The sequence below is a fragment of the Salvia splendens genome, unplaced genomic scaffold (genome assembly GCF_004379255.2).
Source record: "Salvia splendens isolate huo1 unplaced genomic scaffold, SspV2 ctg383, whole genome shotgun sequence".
In the NCBI taxonomy this organism is placed as follows: domain Eukaryota; kingdom Viridiplantae; phylum Streptophyta; class Magnoliopsida; order Lamiales; family Lamiaceae; genus Salvia; species Salvia splendens.
The window spans coordinates 46945-62362 of NW_024599030.1; the positions used below are offsets into that span (position 1 = coordinate 46945).

A 15418-nucleotide genomic window follows, 5' to 3' on the forward strand; every position below is an offset into this window, starting at 1 on the left:
TTTATCCCTTAACTTAGGAAAATATAGGGCTGGCAATTTTCGACACGACACGATAATCCGACACGAATCCGCACGAAATTATTGGGTTGGGGTCAAGTCTTATTGGATCCGTGTCCTTATCGAGTTGACCCATTAAGAACCCGATAATTTCGGGTTGGGTTCGGGTCGGATGCGAGTCGGATACGGGTAACCCATTAAGAAATAATATTATTATTTTTATTATTATTTAAAAAATTATATATTACTTTAATTTTTTAATTTCTTATAAATTAGGTTTAAATAGTATAAAATGAATTTTAATTGTGTAAATTAGGTTTAAAATTAAGGTTTAATCGTGTAATATTAGGTTTTAATCGTGTAATATCAGGTTCGGGTTGTTATCGTGTCGTGTCAACCCATATTATATCGTGTCGATAACGGGTTCGTGTCGGGTGCGGGTCGTGTTCAGATTTGAAGGTAGCAGGTCGGGTTCGTGTTCGGATTTACAGTTTCCTTAACAGGTCGGGTTCAGGTTAGACCTTATTGGGTTGGGTCATTATCAGGTTGACCCGATAACAACCCAATCCGCACGATTTGCCAGCCCTAGGAAAATATATGAATTTGGGTGGTTCAAGTATTAGCAACGTGCAATTAATGAAAAACAATAGTTCAAGTATTAGCAGTGTACCATTAATGAAAAGAATTGGTTTATGATGATTAACTTCTTCATCGTGTCAAGAATAATTAGTATAATGAATTATCCTCTACATCAACGTAGGAGACCATATTCTTAAAAAAAACTTATAAATATAACTCTCTCTATAAGTGAGACAATTTTTTTTTTAATTTAAGAAAATGATGTTTAGTAGTATAATTAGTTAAATGGACATATAATGAAGTAGGATAGAGAATAATGTATAAAAATAATAAAATAATAAAATAAGACAATAATATGTTATTTATATTTGTTAAAAAGAAAAAAAGAAAAATGACTCATTTATAATAAGACAACTGAAAAAGAAATACGACTCACTTATACTGGGATATATAATGGACAGATAAAGTAAACAACTAATTTCCATATTTATTTTCTTGTGGCTTTTAATATGTACGACTTTTCTTTTTTTTTTTGAGAAATATGGTTGGCAATTAAAACTATATATAAAATTATAATTATCCAACATGGTGTTCATATAGACCTAAAACTACTACATAATTCTAATGACACTCCTTCTATCACTAATTGGTTTTAGGATGGAGCCCATGGATTTCTATCAAATGTATGTACGACTTTAAAATGAATAGTACTAAAGGGGGAGTGTTATATTGCTAACTCAATACTTAATTGCTAACTACAACTAAATAATAGTCATTAGATATTTAAATTAAGTGCCTCGATCATTAGCTCCAGAATGTCAATACGATCGACAAAAAACGTGAATAAGGGTATTAAGGTCAATTTATAACAAATTATTTGTAACTAACTTTTGAAAAATATCCCATAACTTTAAAACACATATTACTTTCTCGATTTAAATTATTTTTTCGCACAACATATATCAAATTAAAGATAACTTCATAAGGATTCTAACGAGATCTCACTTGCATATGTTCCGATGTCAAAATTTGAAAAAAAAAATCGAAAATTTTTAATTTTTTCGTACAGCAACAAATGTCAACATGATATATAAAATATGTCAATATAATACATATAGAATGTCAATATAAGCAATGTGTTAACATTCTCAAAGCATTGTGTTGATATTTTCGAAACACTATATTGACATTTTCATCCAAAACCCTAATTTGGTAGTTTTTTTTTATCTTTTTCGATTTAAATAATAAAAACGAAAATTACACGTGGCAATTTGTAGACCACAAGCTTTCTAAAATCCTATGATCTCAAATTAGTTGTAGTTAATAATTATATGACGAGTTAGCAATTGATCACTCCCCAATACTAAAGAGTGTACTAATTTCCATATTAATACGGAGTACTACATTTTAGATCTTTATTTATGTAATTATTCAGTACACACGAATACAATATTAAAGTTGGCCACTGTTCGTATAATATACTATAAAAAAGCTATTAAGTCCTGTAACTCGTTTACGGACTTTAGCCCAACTATTTCTCTTGATAACAAATTTACTACTGACTAGTCAGGTTATTTAAATACAGATACGGCCGCCCAACTTAAATTAGATCAAGTAAAGTGTGACATTGAATTTAATGGGGGAAACGTGTTATTAAATCTTACCCTATCACGTGAGGATTATTAAGCTCATTGCTCATTTCACAAATACTTGGTTTCACAAAATAATTTATGTTCAAACTGTAAGTAAAATCTAATAATCCATAAGACATAACCTTGAGAATTTATGTTCAACAAATACTCCTTCCGTCCATGAAATGTTGTCCAATTTTGCCATCACGATCAGTCCATGAAAAAGTATCGACTTTATTTTTTTCAACTTTGGTAAATGCACTTTCCACTAACTCATTATACTCACATTCAATTATATAAATATGAGATCCACATTGCACTAATTTTTTCCACTCATTTTTCTTCATATTTTTAAAAGTTCATGTCAAGTCAAACATGGACAATATTTCAAAGACAGAGAGAGTATAATATTATAATTCTACTGATTAATCATAAGTGAGGCTGGGAAGCTAGACCCATAGAGTCCCCTCACTAAGAACATGTTCTCTCTTAAAAAAACAAAATAAAAAATTTACAATGAAAATTTGAAAAATTCCTTTATTATCAATATAACTTTTTATGTCCAAACAAATAAATATGATTTCTGTATCAGATATATTGTCAGTGATAATTAATAGCAGGTCGACAATCATTAATCTAATTGACAAGGTCAACTTCTGGTCATTTCTCAGTCCACCAGCCAATACAAATTTAAAACTACTGTGAAATTCAAAAACCCTCTCTATTAAAATAAAACTCCATTAATAATCTTCTACAAACAATACATAAATCTCCAAGGGTATTTGATTTATAGGTATCTCGATGGATGGAACAGCCATACCCAAAAGCGCAAGGATCGATCCCCTGACCATTTGATTAAGAATGAACGAGTCTCATGTCAATCGACTACACCTATTGCGTTTAAACCTCATTATTATAATTAAACTTAGTGATTCAAATTCCTCAGCAAGAAGCATCCAGCATCTTCTCTCTCTAAATCTGACTCGCAAAATAGAAGCTTCTTTTAAAGGAGGGAGCCCTTTTTCACTCACTGCACTCTCTCTCCCCTCATTACGAACAGCTCCGCCTCCGCGTACCAAACGCATATCCACTGAAATGTTAAATAGCCATCATCATCACGCCATTTTCACTCCTCAAATCAAATCATAGTTTGATTACATTTTCATCACTCCTAAACAAAACACCTAATTTCAGAAACATGGATTCCAAATTGATCAAACACAAGGCATTCCCCAAACCCTCGCTCCTCAAGGACTACTTGATGGACGACATGAGCTCCTGCTCATCGAACGGCTTCAAATCGTTTCCGAGAAGGCAATGCTGCCCCAGCACCGTCCGATTCCTCGTCGAGATCAACCCCGACCAGCACAAAAAGTATTTCATCTTCAACAAAAGCCCCTCCAAATCCGCCGCCTCCGCCTTTCAGAGAGTCATCGCCGCCGTGAAACGCTTTCCCTTCGGCTCGCCGGATAAGCCGATCCTGCCGAGCAGCCTGTCCAGGAAAATCCTCCGGAAAACTATCTTCTGGAAGAGGAATTCGAGCCACAAGGAGATCCAGCGGCTCAAATCGTTCGATCAGCTGATGAAGGAGGATTCTCCGCCGTTGGATATTCCCACCGATTTCAACGCGTGTTCCAGCGGTAATTCATCCAATTTTACTGAGGTGAAAAGAGAGGAAGACGACGTCGACGTAGAGATGCTAAAAGACGGCGACGTTACGACTGACGACTCAAGCACCGGTGGCGCCACCGAATCCTCCACAGCGGTAAGGTTTTAATAAGTTAAATTAATTGATTTACTTTTCCTACTTTTAATTGATTCATTTCATTGATATTTTAGTAAACAGTAAAAACGTTAAAATTTGTTAGTTTTATGTTTCCGGTTTTGTTTAAAATCAAATAAAGGATACATATTAAAATTACAATGCTAGGATTAGAACTTGATTCCATCTCAAATTGGAGTTGTAGCTTTTTTGGCTAGTTAAGGAGATTGTCAAGAGTCAACAGATTAATAGCTTTTGTGTTAATTTTTTTAACAATGGAGGATCAACTTATAGTAAAAACTCTTATTTTGGACGTCGGTCATATCATATCATATCAATCCACTGATTATTTATGGGACCACTATTACATAGAATTATTTATGAGAAATAATCACTTATAAATACGCCTTTTTGCATATATCCAACTAAATCATCATATGCATGCCTCAATTTTTATATTAAGATGAACTTAAACGTTTAGTTTACTAAGTACTTTTTTTCCTAAATTTGGCGTCATTAAATTGGATAGTTTAGTTATATATCTAAAATGTCGATGGAGCATTTTATCAAAAGTAACAAAAGTGGTAAGATAGAGATTTGTCCCTAATTATGTAGCTCAATTTAGCCTTAAGGAATTAATTTCTCCATTTAAGTATAGCTTAATTTAGCTCTTCCCACTATATGTTCAAATAATACATGATGATTTGCTGGATGTAGTGTAGATATTGCGACTGACACAAATTACTTTGAATTCGGTATAATTTATAATAATAAATTTAATATTTCAATTTTTTTAAGTTTGTAGTGATGCACTGGGGTGCAGTGACGAAATTACTGTAATTTAGTTTCACAAGTTCTATAATTTGTGCATTATAGCAAGTTTACGATCATCGCTAAGCTTGCAGTTTGAATTTTCGAATCAGTGAGCAGAATATTATAGGGATGTGAGAAGATTAAAATATATAGTTTCAAAAGTTTGAAAAATACTCCCTCCGTCCCATCAAAATGACCATCTTTCCTTTTTTGTTTGTTTCAATCAAGATGATTACTTTCTAATTTTAAAAACAAACTCCTCTCTCCTCTCTTATTAAAATATTCAACTACCTTTATTCCTCTTTATTTTATTCCACTTAACAACACTTCCTAAAATCCCGTGCCACTGGTCATCTTAAGTGGGGCGGAGGGAGTAGTAAAATAATAGGCGAGGGGAATTCAAAATGGGTAAACAATTAAGAAGAATGTTGAAATTGATGAAATTCCAGAGCGGCAAAGATGGAGTAAAAGTAGCTGGGGGCACACGTGCGAAGCGGGAGAGAATTGGCTACACTAGATTCCATGGATTATTTAATAGCGCTTCCCGACGGTTGAACAATAGAAATAAATTAAATAATTAGTAGTAGTAGTAGTAGTATTACAATTAATCATAAGCTAGCTAACTATATACATGATGATGTCTACATTATCATTTGTATTTTATTATAAGTAGTCCATTATTATCAATACATATAGCACTACATTTCTTTGCGTATTTATTGTGAATCTGAATTTTGTAACTATTGGTCGAGTTAAATACTAGTACTATTAAATACAATAATCAAATGGGAGGCTATAATAAGTATATTGTTTTAATTAATCTTTAAAAAAAGATAGAAAGATGTCAACAAATTTTGTCAAGTAATGGGTTGACATTTTTGACAAATTCTATACAAGTATTGGGATTTACTTACCACCATGGGTCTTTGTGGTCTCTGCCTTTTTGCTTCTATCAGAAACATACAAATTCCCATGGCAATTAGTATTTTATTTTAATGAACCTATTGGCTATTACGCTCTATGATTTCATTTCTCACCCCACAATATGCTTTAAATACAATTTAATAATTTCAGTCAAAATTAAGTTTAAACAAAATTCAGATGAGAAATTAGAGAGTGTCTTGTTGAGAGCAAGAATCATCAATCTTTTGCCAAAGTGAAGAGAGTGGAAAACAATAATCGTTGGAAGTGGTCCAATCCAAGCAAAGTGAATAAGTTTCATCTGTCTCAAAATATATGCTGCAATATTTGTTGCTGACTGTCTATTGTGGGGGTGGGACTCAATAAATAATGATATCCTTTATCATTATTGAAATCATGATTAATGTGACTTCAATGTCACAGCCCTACGCTATCACCAAACGAAATATTTTTGAGGTCCCCAGCCTATCTAGTGTCCACAGTTATTGAATACACACTCGACAGATCTAACTTCTCTTGATTTATTGCAACAAAATTACTATCATATCAATTGGACACAGCCTTGAGTTTCACCAGATTTAGGCAGCATTTATCACGTGTTGATGTGTAACAAATATCACAATAGCTAGGGAGTACTATCATTTAGACATTGTTTCTCCTAGGATATATTCTTACTTTGATGTGTGACCACTTAGCATAGTTTATTACTAAGATTTTTTAGCTCCAATTTATAGGTGAAAGGTTTGAGTTACTGAGATTGTTAACATGTTTTTATTTCTTTTGTAATAATAATTCAAATAAATATATTTTTAAATGTATATGCATCATATTCATACATTAATGTTGATATTGAGCATGTAGCAGAAGCAGTGGTCAGTAAGTGAAGAGAAAGAACAGTTCAGCCCCGTGTCGGTGTTGGATTGTCCATTCGACGATGACGAAGTTTCATCTCCTTTCCCACATATGGAAGGTCAGATCACCTTCCTACTACCCCTAAAAAAATTCACAAAATATTTAGTATTTTTTTAATTAAAAATTATGATGCACAGGAAGTAGGAAGCCAAAGATTGAGAGGTTTGGAGGTGTGGATCCCCTCAACCTAAGCAAACGCTTCGAATCTACAGAATCTCCTTTGCCTCATTCTTCGGTGTCAAGCACCAGAGAAGAAGAAGAAGAAGAAGAAGAAGAAGAAGAAGAACTAGAAGAGGACGAGGTGAAGCGAGCAGAGCAAAAGGCAATGGATTTATTGCAACAAGTGATGCCACCATGCAAGGCAGACAGGCTTCTGCTGGATTTCTTCAGAGAGAAAATCATGTCGAGGCAATGGGGAGAGGGGTACTGCGAAGATTTGGTGCGAGAAGCAGAGAGCTGGATCAACAGCACAGCATTAATACGCGATGCTCTTCTCGGATGGAACAGGCAGCCTTACGTGGAAGACATGGAAGGATCGAAGGAGTGGAGATGCTTTGATGGAGAGATTAGGGAGATGGCGTTGGAGTTGGAAGCTGTTGTTTTTGATGCATTGTTTGATGAGTTGGTGGTAGATATCTCGTCTGTCACCGTCGTCTGAGGAGTCGAAACTGGGGTTGTTTTGGTCATTCTAGCGCTGGGATGGTGATGCTTAGAATGACTAAAACCACCTTTGAGATATACTTGGTTTTGTGTTTTTATACAATAATGAATTGGTGATTAATTTTTGGGACAGTTCAACCTGATGATGACTTTTTCTTTTGATCTTGTCAAATTTCTTCTGGCGCTCTGCATCGCACTTCTCACTAGCTTAATCGCACATATAGTTCTTGGGCACTACAAGATAAATTTAAAACTTTAAGAAAATTGCATTCTTTATTTCTATCTGCATATTACTTATACAAAAAAAAAGTTTAGTTTGAAGTACATGGGCAATACCAACAAGGTGTTTAGGGCATCCACAACAAGGGACTTATCGTGCGTCCTTGTGGAACGAGGTGGCGGAAGGCCGTGTTATGGGGGTTGGTGAAACGGGTTGTGAATGTTAATTCTTGATGACGAGATGTTTATACGCCTATGTTCAACGTGTGTCAATGTGAACTAGTAATCCATATGAATGTTACTAGAAGAAACAAGCTCATACAGTAGGGGCACTTAGAGAATCGAAGGGTGGAGTGGTTTGACTGGAATGGTAGTGGCAGGGCTAAGTCGCCACTCGCGTGGCTGGAACAGTGTCAACGACAACGGTGCGCCTGACCTCTTCTGGACAGTCCGGAGTCCCTTGACATCAAGCTGAAAGCTATCCCATAATGGTTAAAATTGAGATAAATATGATAATTAAATATAATGTGACAATAAAACTCCATTGTATTGCACAAACTGACATCACCAATTATCCGAAAGAACATAGTTTTGTTTCCATATCAATTTTGATGGACAATTGCGAAAAATTAAAAATTAAGATTATAATGACAATCAAATATGATAGGACAAAAACCGGGCCAATTCACTAAATAGCTGTTCTTTTTCAATACATGGGTTCCCGGAATTATACATATCCAGAAACATTTCCTACAAAAATTGTAGTGATAGAAGAGATGATCGAACCATATGCGAAGCGTGTTTCATCGACCAACAAAGTGAGCAACTGCACTCAGGAAAGGCTTGCTCCGTTCACCGAGCTCCTAACGAGGTTCAGCTTCTTCGCCAACTCTTCAGCTTCCCCAGTATATGTATGGGGCGTCAAATCTAAGAGACCTTTCTTGGCTTCTGTGGGAATGTCCAGGCCATCGATGAACTCTCTTATGCTTTCTCTAGTGACTGCTCTTCCTCGCGTTAGCTCTTTAAGCTTCTCATATGGCTCTGGAACACCATATCTCCGCATTACCTATAAACAGGCGTAAAAAGGGCCACATTGAGAGATACAACTATAGAATCTATCGTCACCGGAAAAGAAACTGCTTAGTACTTGGACTGAACAAAAGTGTACTAATTGCATCACAATACGGCCCAAGTTGCTGTCTATTCTGAACAAGAAAGCAGAATGGGATGTAAAGTATGACAGAAGACACATACAGTTTGTATTGGCTCCGCAAGCACCTCCCAAGTCTGGTTCAAGTCTGCATTCAGCGAAGCTTCATTGACCTATATTTAGTAGACAATTTAAAGGAGATCATCAAATCATACAAAAATACTATATGTATTGTAGGCTGTGGAAATCAGCACAAATAATATTTCATACCTGGAGCTTTGCGATTCCTTGCAATGCACTTTTGTAGGCAATAAGAGAATGTCCTAACCCAACACCCATGTTCCTCAGAACAGTCGAATCAGTCAAGTCTCGCTGCAATGAAAAATCACAGGATGGTCAGGATTTAGATGCTTGAAGTCAATAATGAAGATAAATACAGCTTAAATATGCACTGAAAATTTTATATTGCTTCAAATTATTTGGAAAAATGTTACCTGCATGCGTGATATAGGTAACTTTGTGCTTAGATGTGATAAGCCTCCATTTGCAATTCCACAATTGCCTTCGCTATTTTCAAAGTCGATTGGATTAACTTTGTGGGGCATCGTTGAGGATCCAATCTCCCCCGCCTTAGTTATCTGCTTAAGGTTCAGAATGTATCAATTTGGCATGATGCAAGAGAAAAATGATATACTATCAAATAACAGATTGTTGCTCGCACCTGCTTGAAGTAACCCAAAGAAATGTATCCCCAGACATCTCTGTCAAAGTCTACTAAAATGTTGTTGAAAAGCATAATAGAGTTGAAAAGTCTAGCCATATAGTCATGAGATTCAATCTGTATTAGAAGGATAATAAATGGTTAGTTAGTTAGTTAAGGTTTTCACAGAAAAATCCTTTTTCGATCTGAAATAGAAAAGGACGAGTGATTTTTTTTTTGCCAGACAATCACTCTTGTGAGATGGAATTAAACAACACTCAAAAGAGCAGATATTAGATACTGTCATACGAAAATGAACCTAATAAGCAACAACTAAAATTAGAAACTCATTATTTCCTTACATACCTGAGTTACATAGGGATTAAAACTTATTCCAAGAGAAGTCACAAACTCCTCTGCAACCCGTGGCCAATTCACTTCAGGGTATGCAACTAGATGAGCATTGTAGTTTCCAACGGCCCCAGCAAACTTTCCTAAAATTTCAATTTGCGACAATATCTCACGTTCTCTACTGAGTCTATATGCAAAGACCGCCATTTCCTTCCCTAATGTGGTTGGTGAGGCTGGCTAAAAATCACAAAAACGTCACAAAGTGGAAAATATGGTTAGCTATTTCTCAATCGACCATAAAATGACGGAAACAATCTTGATAAATATTTTTGTGCTTTTGTATCTGATTAATGCATGTTAATGTATCACCAATACACAATAGAAGACTACAATGCAGGGGCATGATAATATTAAGTATGAAAATTATTTGAAAGCTTAGCACTGAAGTGTATTACTTGTCCATGAGTTCGAGACAACATAGAGATGGAAGCAGTTGCAGTTGCAATGTCACACAAAGCTCTGATCAATTTGTCCATAGAAGGTAGTATGACTTTATTGAGGGAATCTTTCAGCATCAACGCATGCGCCAGATTGTTAATGTCCTCCGACGTGCAAGCAAAATGGAAAAATTCAAGCACCTAACAAAATGAATAGTGCTTAGTACACACTATGAATCACAAGAGAAATGTAAATCCCCTGAAAAAAAGGAAAGGACATCAAGATTTGAATTCATACAAGTGCTACAACGACAACCGAATTCTTGTTAGATATTCAAAGCAATATTATAATGCCAAAATCAGATTCAAAATCATCCAAGCCCAAAGGTATAGACATTTGCACCTTATTTATCTCTGGATGAGACTGGCATTTTTGTTTCAGAAAGTACTCAACAGCTTTGACGTCATGGTTAGTCACCTTCTCAATTTTCTTCACCTCCAATGCATCGTTCAGGTTAAATTGATCGATTAAATTTTGAAGATAAGACTCGGCTTCTTTAGAGAACTTCGGGACCTCAGAGACTTCATGGGTTTGAGAAAGCTTGAGCAACCATTTAATCTGAAAGAAGTTGTTTAAGACCATTCAGAAGGTGAAAGAGATCAATGTGGATGAATCTCATATAAAATGTAGCTTTTATGTAACAACAAATCATATCAAATCTATCCACGCTTTATCAAGTCCAATAAAACATCAACAAAACTCCATACAACTCAGTTAAGTAACTTCCGCAATATTTTGAGTGAAAGGCTTGACTCTTTGAACTGCACCAAATTAAAATAAATCATGTGTTGGGAAAGAGAAGAAGGAGGATTTCCATTTCCAAAAATCTGAAATAAATCCTAAATTCTTAATTCCAGATGAAAAACAAAAGCTACTAAGTCTAATATACTTTCGATCCTATCTCCTTATACCCACCAGATACCACCTGAACAAGCAGCTAGTGAGAACAATATTCTTGATAGATAAGCCACCATTACATTTTTTGGTCAAAAACTAAAGTCGCTCCATCTGTAATATTAAGTTGTAACAATATACTATATGGTTAGTGTGTGGGATAGTAAAAGTAACTTCGATGGGATTACTAACTAGCAACTAACAAGAACTATTCTTTTTTAGGCTAATAGTCAAACAAGAAATTATCTATTCATATTAATAAACCTTATAGGGTGTATAAACTAAAACGAACGAGTTCCTTATGATAGTCTCCACTCTCCAGCCATGTAGTTCTTATTTTCATACGAGCTAATTGATCATGGCACTTATGCCACATACAACATCTAGTACATTTTACGAATGTGATGTAAGAGCCTAGATACATCTAGCCCACTGCCCGCTGTTATAGTGATGACCAGCAAAAATAGTTATAATCGAATTGTAACCCAAATGCTTACCTCAACCACAACTCGATACTTAATAAGACCGAATTCACTCATAAAAGGAGCCAAATCCTTCACTTTGGACCAATAACGTCCATCCAAGGGGCACAAAGCTGCCAAACTTGATAGCTCAAGATCCAGTACATAATCATCAGCAGCCGTCGAGTTTACCTGGAAAAACGATGCAACTTACATCAGGCAAAGTTCAATTCTTTCACATGTGAAGACATCAGTCAAGATAAGTTATGTCAACCTAATCAGTGTATCAAGTTACAAAAAAAACATGAAACTTCCCTTGACTATCTCTTTTCTTTAACCAATTACCATTATATCCTCATATATCATGAACTAATCTGAACATGCAAACCTAGTTACCCACAGCAATCCAAATTCCGAAGCACAGATTTTTCTGAATGTTGAGAAACAGCAGTGTATCTGAAATATGCCCTTAAATGATAAAGACAAGAAACACTTCTTGCATAAGTATCAATATGCCAACTCATGTTGACTCTAGTTTGAAACTGGTTCAAAGTCAACCAGGCTACACTTCGTATGTACCCATAACAATATCAATTGAGATGATTGTCATAGACATCTATTGATCAACAAACAAAATTATTTGTGCTTGTCCCTGGAATTCCATTTGATTTTCGACTAACAAAAGATACTTCCAATTGTTTCCATGATTGATAAATAGAACCTGAATTGGTCATTATGTTCCCCTTACTTCTATTGCAAATATCAAAACCATAATCTACTATCCGCTAGGATTAGGAATAATTAATACAGATTCAACTTTCTAGTACTCCCTCATTCATAAGTTTGAGCAAACCATAATATATAGTAGTATTTCCTAATCTATATTCATCTTATCCAAAATAACCTATCTTCAAACAACCACAAACCTTTCCAACTCTAATCCTAAAAATGAACTAAGCGAACTAAGCACCACTTCAATGTAGAAACCAGCAAGAAACTTAACTGTACACACATTCATTTGAATCTTAGGTTCCTCAGCAAAGTTGTGTACATTACCTTCGAAACAGAATCGGTGATGCTATTGTTCACTTTGACGGATGTTCGCCCCATGGGATTCCGACGAGAGTGTGAAAAAGAATATGAGGCGACGCGATTACAGTTAAGATTGCAAGGTTTGATGTGGTGGAGATGGCTGAAGCACGAGGTCGTGGTTTTGGTGTTGAAGCTCCTGACTCCGACACCCAAATCCATCTAAGCAATTGCAATAGGGAAAGTCTGACGACGTTTGGAGGTGCTAGGTACTGTAGAAAATTCAGTTAGAAAGGAGTTAACTCAACAAAGTAACAAACCTAAAACTCTAACATCAATTACATAAATTTCTCTTTTCTTTGAAAAATTTCTAGTGATTTTGCTTCTTTGCAATTAGTTTTATCTATACTGCTCTTCTTCTATTTCTTGAAAAACATACCGATATTCTGATATTCACTAAACACACACAATGGCACAAATCAGTTCATTCCAATTCAAAATTGAACCTTTGTGCGGTATATAAGAACAGAGTAGCACCTTGAATTCCTTCCTGACGTCTGGACGTGACACAACGGAAACAAACTGATGCAGCCGATGGAAAGCAGCAGCGTAGAATATCTAAGAGACAGCAACTCGCGATAGTTAAATTTGTCTTAACTTTTGGAGATTTTTCTGTACAAATGGAAATTGAAGAAAATCAATGGAGAAGAGACACAAGTGCGGCGGTAATGGATTAGGGCGCGCTGAGAGGGTGCGGTGGTTAAAACGCACTGAATTGCTATTGAAACGCACTGAATTGCTATTGAAACGCAACAATTTGATTTACACTTAGGAGCATCTACGATACATATGAGAGTCCTAGTGGTGCCCTCTCAATTAAACTCAATTTATTTTTATTTATTATTATTATTATTTTTTAATTTTATTTTTAATTACTAAAATATCAAAATATATTATATTAAACCCTGCGAATGAAAAAAAAAACAACATTACTTAATTTTAAAAAAAATACATCATACTTAGCTAAAGATTTTTTAAAAAAAATTAGGATGTGAAAAGTGAAGGAGGATTGGGTATTTATAGTTTAAAGAATTTAAAAAAAAACGCAAAAAAATGAAAAGATCTGGCTCGGGCTCGGGCGCGGGACTGCAATGGATGCCCGATTGATCGAGCGCGAGATCGGGATGACTGATCTTTCGGTCGCACGGCTCGGGCTCGGGCGTTTGCAGTGGATGCCTGAGGACGCCCGAGCCCGATCTCGGGCAATCCGGCGTGAGATCGGGCATCCACCGTGGATGCTCCTATTTCTTTATTTTGTTTTACTGTTGGTACTCCCATTTCTCATTTTTATAATGTAAATAATTTAATGGAGTACTCCTTATAAACTAGAAATATATGTACACGTAACATACAATTCCCATTTCTCTCTTTATAATATAAATATTTTTGTTTTCATTATGCTTCGTTTCTTTTATTTAAATACTAAAAATATTATGAAATCAAATAGAATTATCTATATACGTATATGTTAAAACTTAAAATAATTATAAATCGTAACTACTCCATGATTTAACAAATATTTTATAGTTCATATTTTTTATTTAATTTTTTTAAATATTTTGAATATTTAAAGACTTTAAAATGTTCTAAAAAAGAATAAAGTATGGATATATTTAAATCAATTTAAAATTTTAAGTTTTCAAATTGAATATTTGCATATTTACTCCATACAAATACTATATTACTCCCCCCGTCTGCCATTAAGAGTCGCATTTCTTGGCGGCACGAGTTATAAGAGCATCCGCAACGGTGGTGGGGAAGAAGGCCGCCGTCCGTGCCAGCGGCGAGGACGAGGCTCGCCGCCGCTGCTCGATGCATCGAGCAGCGCCGTGCCAGTTAGCAGTCGACGTGGCGGCACACGATTGGGCAACGGCATAGCCGTTGCCTTTGAATAATATTTTTTTTTAAATTCGTTAATTAATTTTAAATAATGATAAAAAATAAAAAAAAAATTATTTTCCAAATCCCAAAAATATGGCCGTTTTTTTGCCCGTTTTTCTGAAATTTTTTTCCCAAAATCATCTATAAATACACACATTCATCATCCATTTATCACATCAAATCATCTCTCATTCATCTCTCATTCATAATTCTCATACAAACTATCAACATATTCATCCCTCACTCAAAACCTCAAATGGATTTCACTCATATTATGGCGGAAGCGGAGCGCGAAGAACAAGAATACTACGAACAACATCGTCCCGCTTACGAAGCATATGTCGCGGCGAATACCCCTGATCCTCCTCCTCAACGAACTAGATCAAATCGCCGCTACATCCATCGTGACCGGGAGAGAGCCCACGAAAGGCTCGTTGCCGACTACTTTGCAGACTAGCCGCGGTTTCTGGCAGATTACTTCAGGCGCCGTTTTCGCATGTCAAAGCTCTTGTTCATGCGAATTGTCAACACATTGTCCGCACGTGTTGAATTCTTCCAAACAGGTCCAGATGCAGCCGGCTGGCAAAGTATCACGCCATTGCAGAAGTGTACGTGTGTCATCCGATAACTCGCTACTGGGCAAACGACCGACATCTTCGACGAGTATTTGCATATCGGTGTGGTACGTGAATAATATCGTTGACATCATGTTCACGTGTATTATCTTACACAACATGATTATAGCCGACGAAGGGCCGAGGGCGGCTAGCTTCTACGAAGAGGATGAAGCCGGAAGCTCAACAGCGAGGTCTCCCCCACGCCGAGGTGAGCATACGACGGTTGGCCAGAGGATCGAGACAAGGCATACAATGCGCGATACCCGAACCCACATTCAGTTAC

General features: G+C 35.9%; 2 protein-coding genes across 4 annotated transcripts; one reads left to right on the top strand and one right to left on the bottom strand.

The window, feature by feature from the left end:
* The first annotated feature begins 3241 nt into the window (after nucleotides 1–3241).
* LOC121790006 (ATP-dependent RNA helicase DRS1-like) lies at nucleotides 3242–7407 on the top strand. Of its 2 annotated transcripts, none has more exons than XM_042188313.1 (3): nucleotides 3242–3972; nucleotides 6565–6673; nucleotides 6753–7407. In XM_042188313.1, exons 1-3 carry the CDS (start codon nucleotides 3406–3408, stop codon nucleotides 7271–7273), a joined length of 1197 nt encoding a protein of 398 aa, XP_042044247.1. In that variant the 5' UTR covers nucleotides 3242–3405; the 3' UTR covers nucleotides 7274–7407. The 2 variants fall into 2 exon arrangements, with proteins under 2 accessions (XP_042044247.1, XP_042044248.1); XM_042188314.1 differs by having other exon boundaries at nucleotides 6568–6673.
* A 615-nt stretch (nucleotides 7408–8022) lies between these two features.
* Nucleotides 8023–13369, bottom strand: LOC121790005 (adenylosuccinate lyase-like). Of its 2 annotated transcripts, none has more exons than XM_042188311.1 (11): nucleotides 13115–13369; nucleotides 12605–12849; nucleotides 11585–11740; nucleotides 10536–10751; nucleotides 10151–10333; nucleotides 9711–9932; nucleotides 9366–9482; nucleotides 9139–9282; nucleotides 8915–9016; nucleotides 8749–8817; nucleotides 8023–8560 (listed from the first exon to the last, which is right to left on the bottom strand). In XM_042188311.1, exons 2-11 carry the CDS (start codon nucleotides 12797–12799, stop codon nucleotides 8327–8329), a joined length of 1638 nt encoding a protein of 545 aa, XP_042044245.1. In that variant the 5' UTR covers nucleotides 12800–12849; nucleotides 13115–13369; the 3' UTR covers nucleotides 8023–8326. The 2 variants fall into 2 exon arrangements, with proteins under 2 accessions (XP_042044245.1, XP_042044246.1); XM_042188312.1 differs by having other exon boundaries at nucleotides 13084–13369.
* Nucleotides 13370–15418: the final 2049 nt, after the last annotated feature.

What these genes read in the sequence shown, in the direction of transcription:
- LOC121790006 (XM_042188313.1), top strand. Translation starts at nt 3,406, where the DNA reads ATGGATTCCAAATTGATCAAACACAAGGCATTCCCCAAACCCTCGCTC. An exon ending in CCACCGAATCCTCCACAGCG is followed by an intron (nt 3,973 to 6,564) that starts GTAAGGTTTTAA and finishes TTGAGCATGTAG; the next exon opens with CAGAAGCAGTGGTCAGTAAG. An exon ending in TCCTTTCCCACATATGGAAG is followed by an intron (nt 6,674 to 6,752) that starts GTCAGATCACCT and finishes TATGATGCACAG; the next exon opens with GAAGTAGGAAGCCAAAGATT.
- LOC121790005 (XM_042188311.1), bottom strand. Translation starts at nt 12,799, where the DNA reads ATGGATTTGGGTGTCGGAGTCAGGAGCTTCAACACCAAAACCACGACC. An exon ending in CTCATCCAGAGATAAATAAG is followed by an intron (nt 10,334 to 10,535) that starts GTGCAAATGTCT and finishes TCATTTTGTTAG; the next exon opens with GTGCTTGAATTTTTCCATTT. An exon ending in TTAATCCCTATGTAACTCAG is followed by an intron (nt 9,483 to 9,710) that starts GTATGTAAGGAA and finishes CTTCTAATACAG; the next exon opens with ATTGAATCTCATGACTATAT.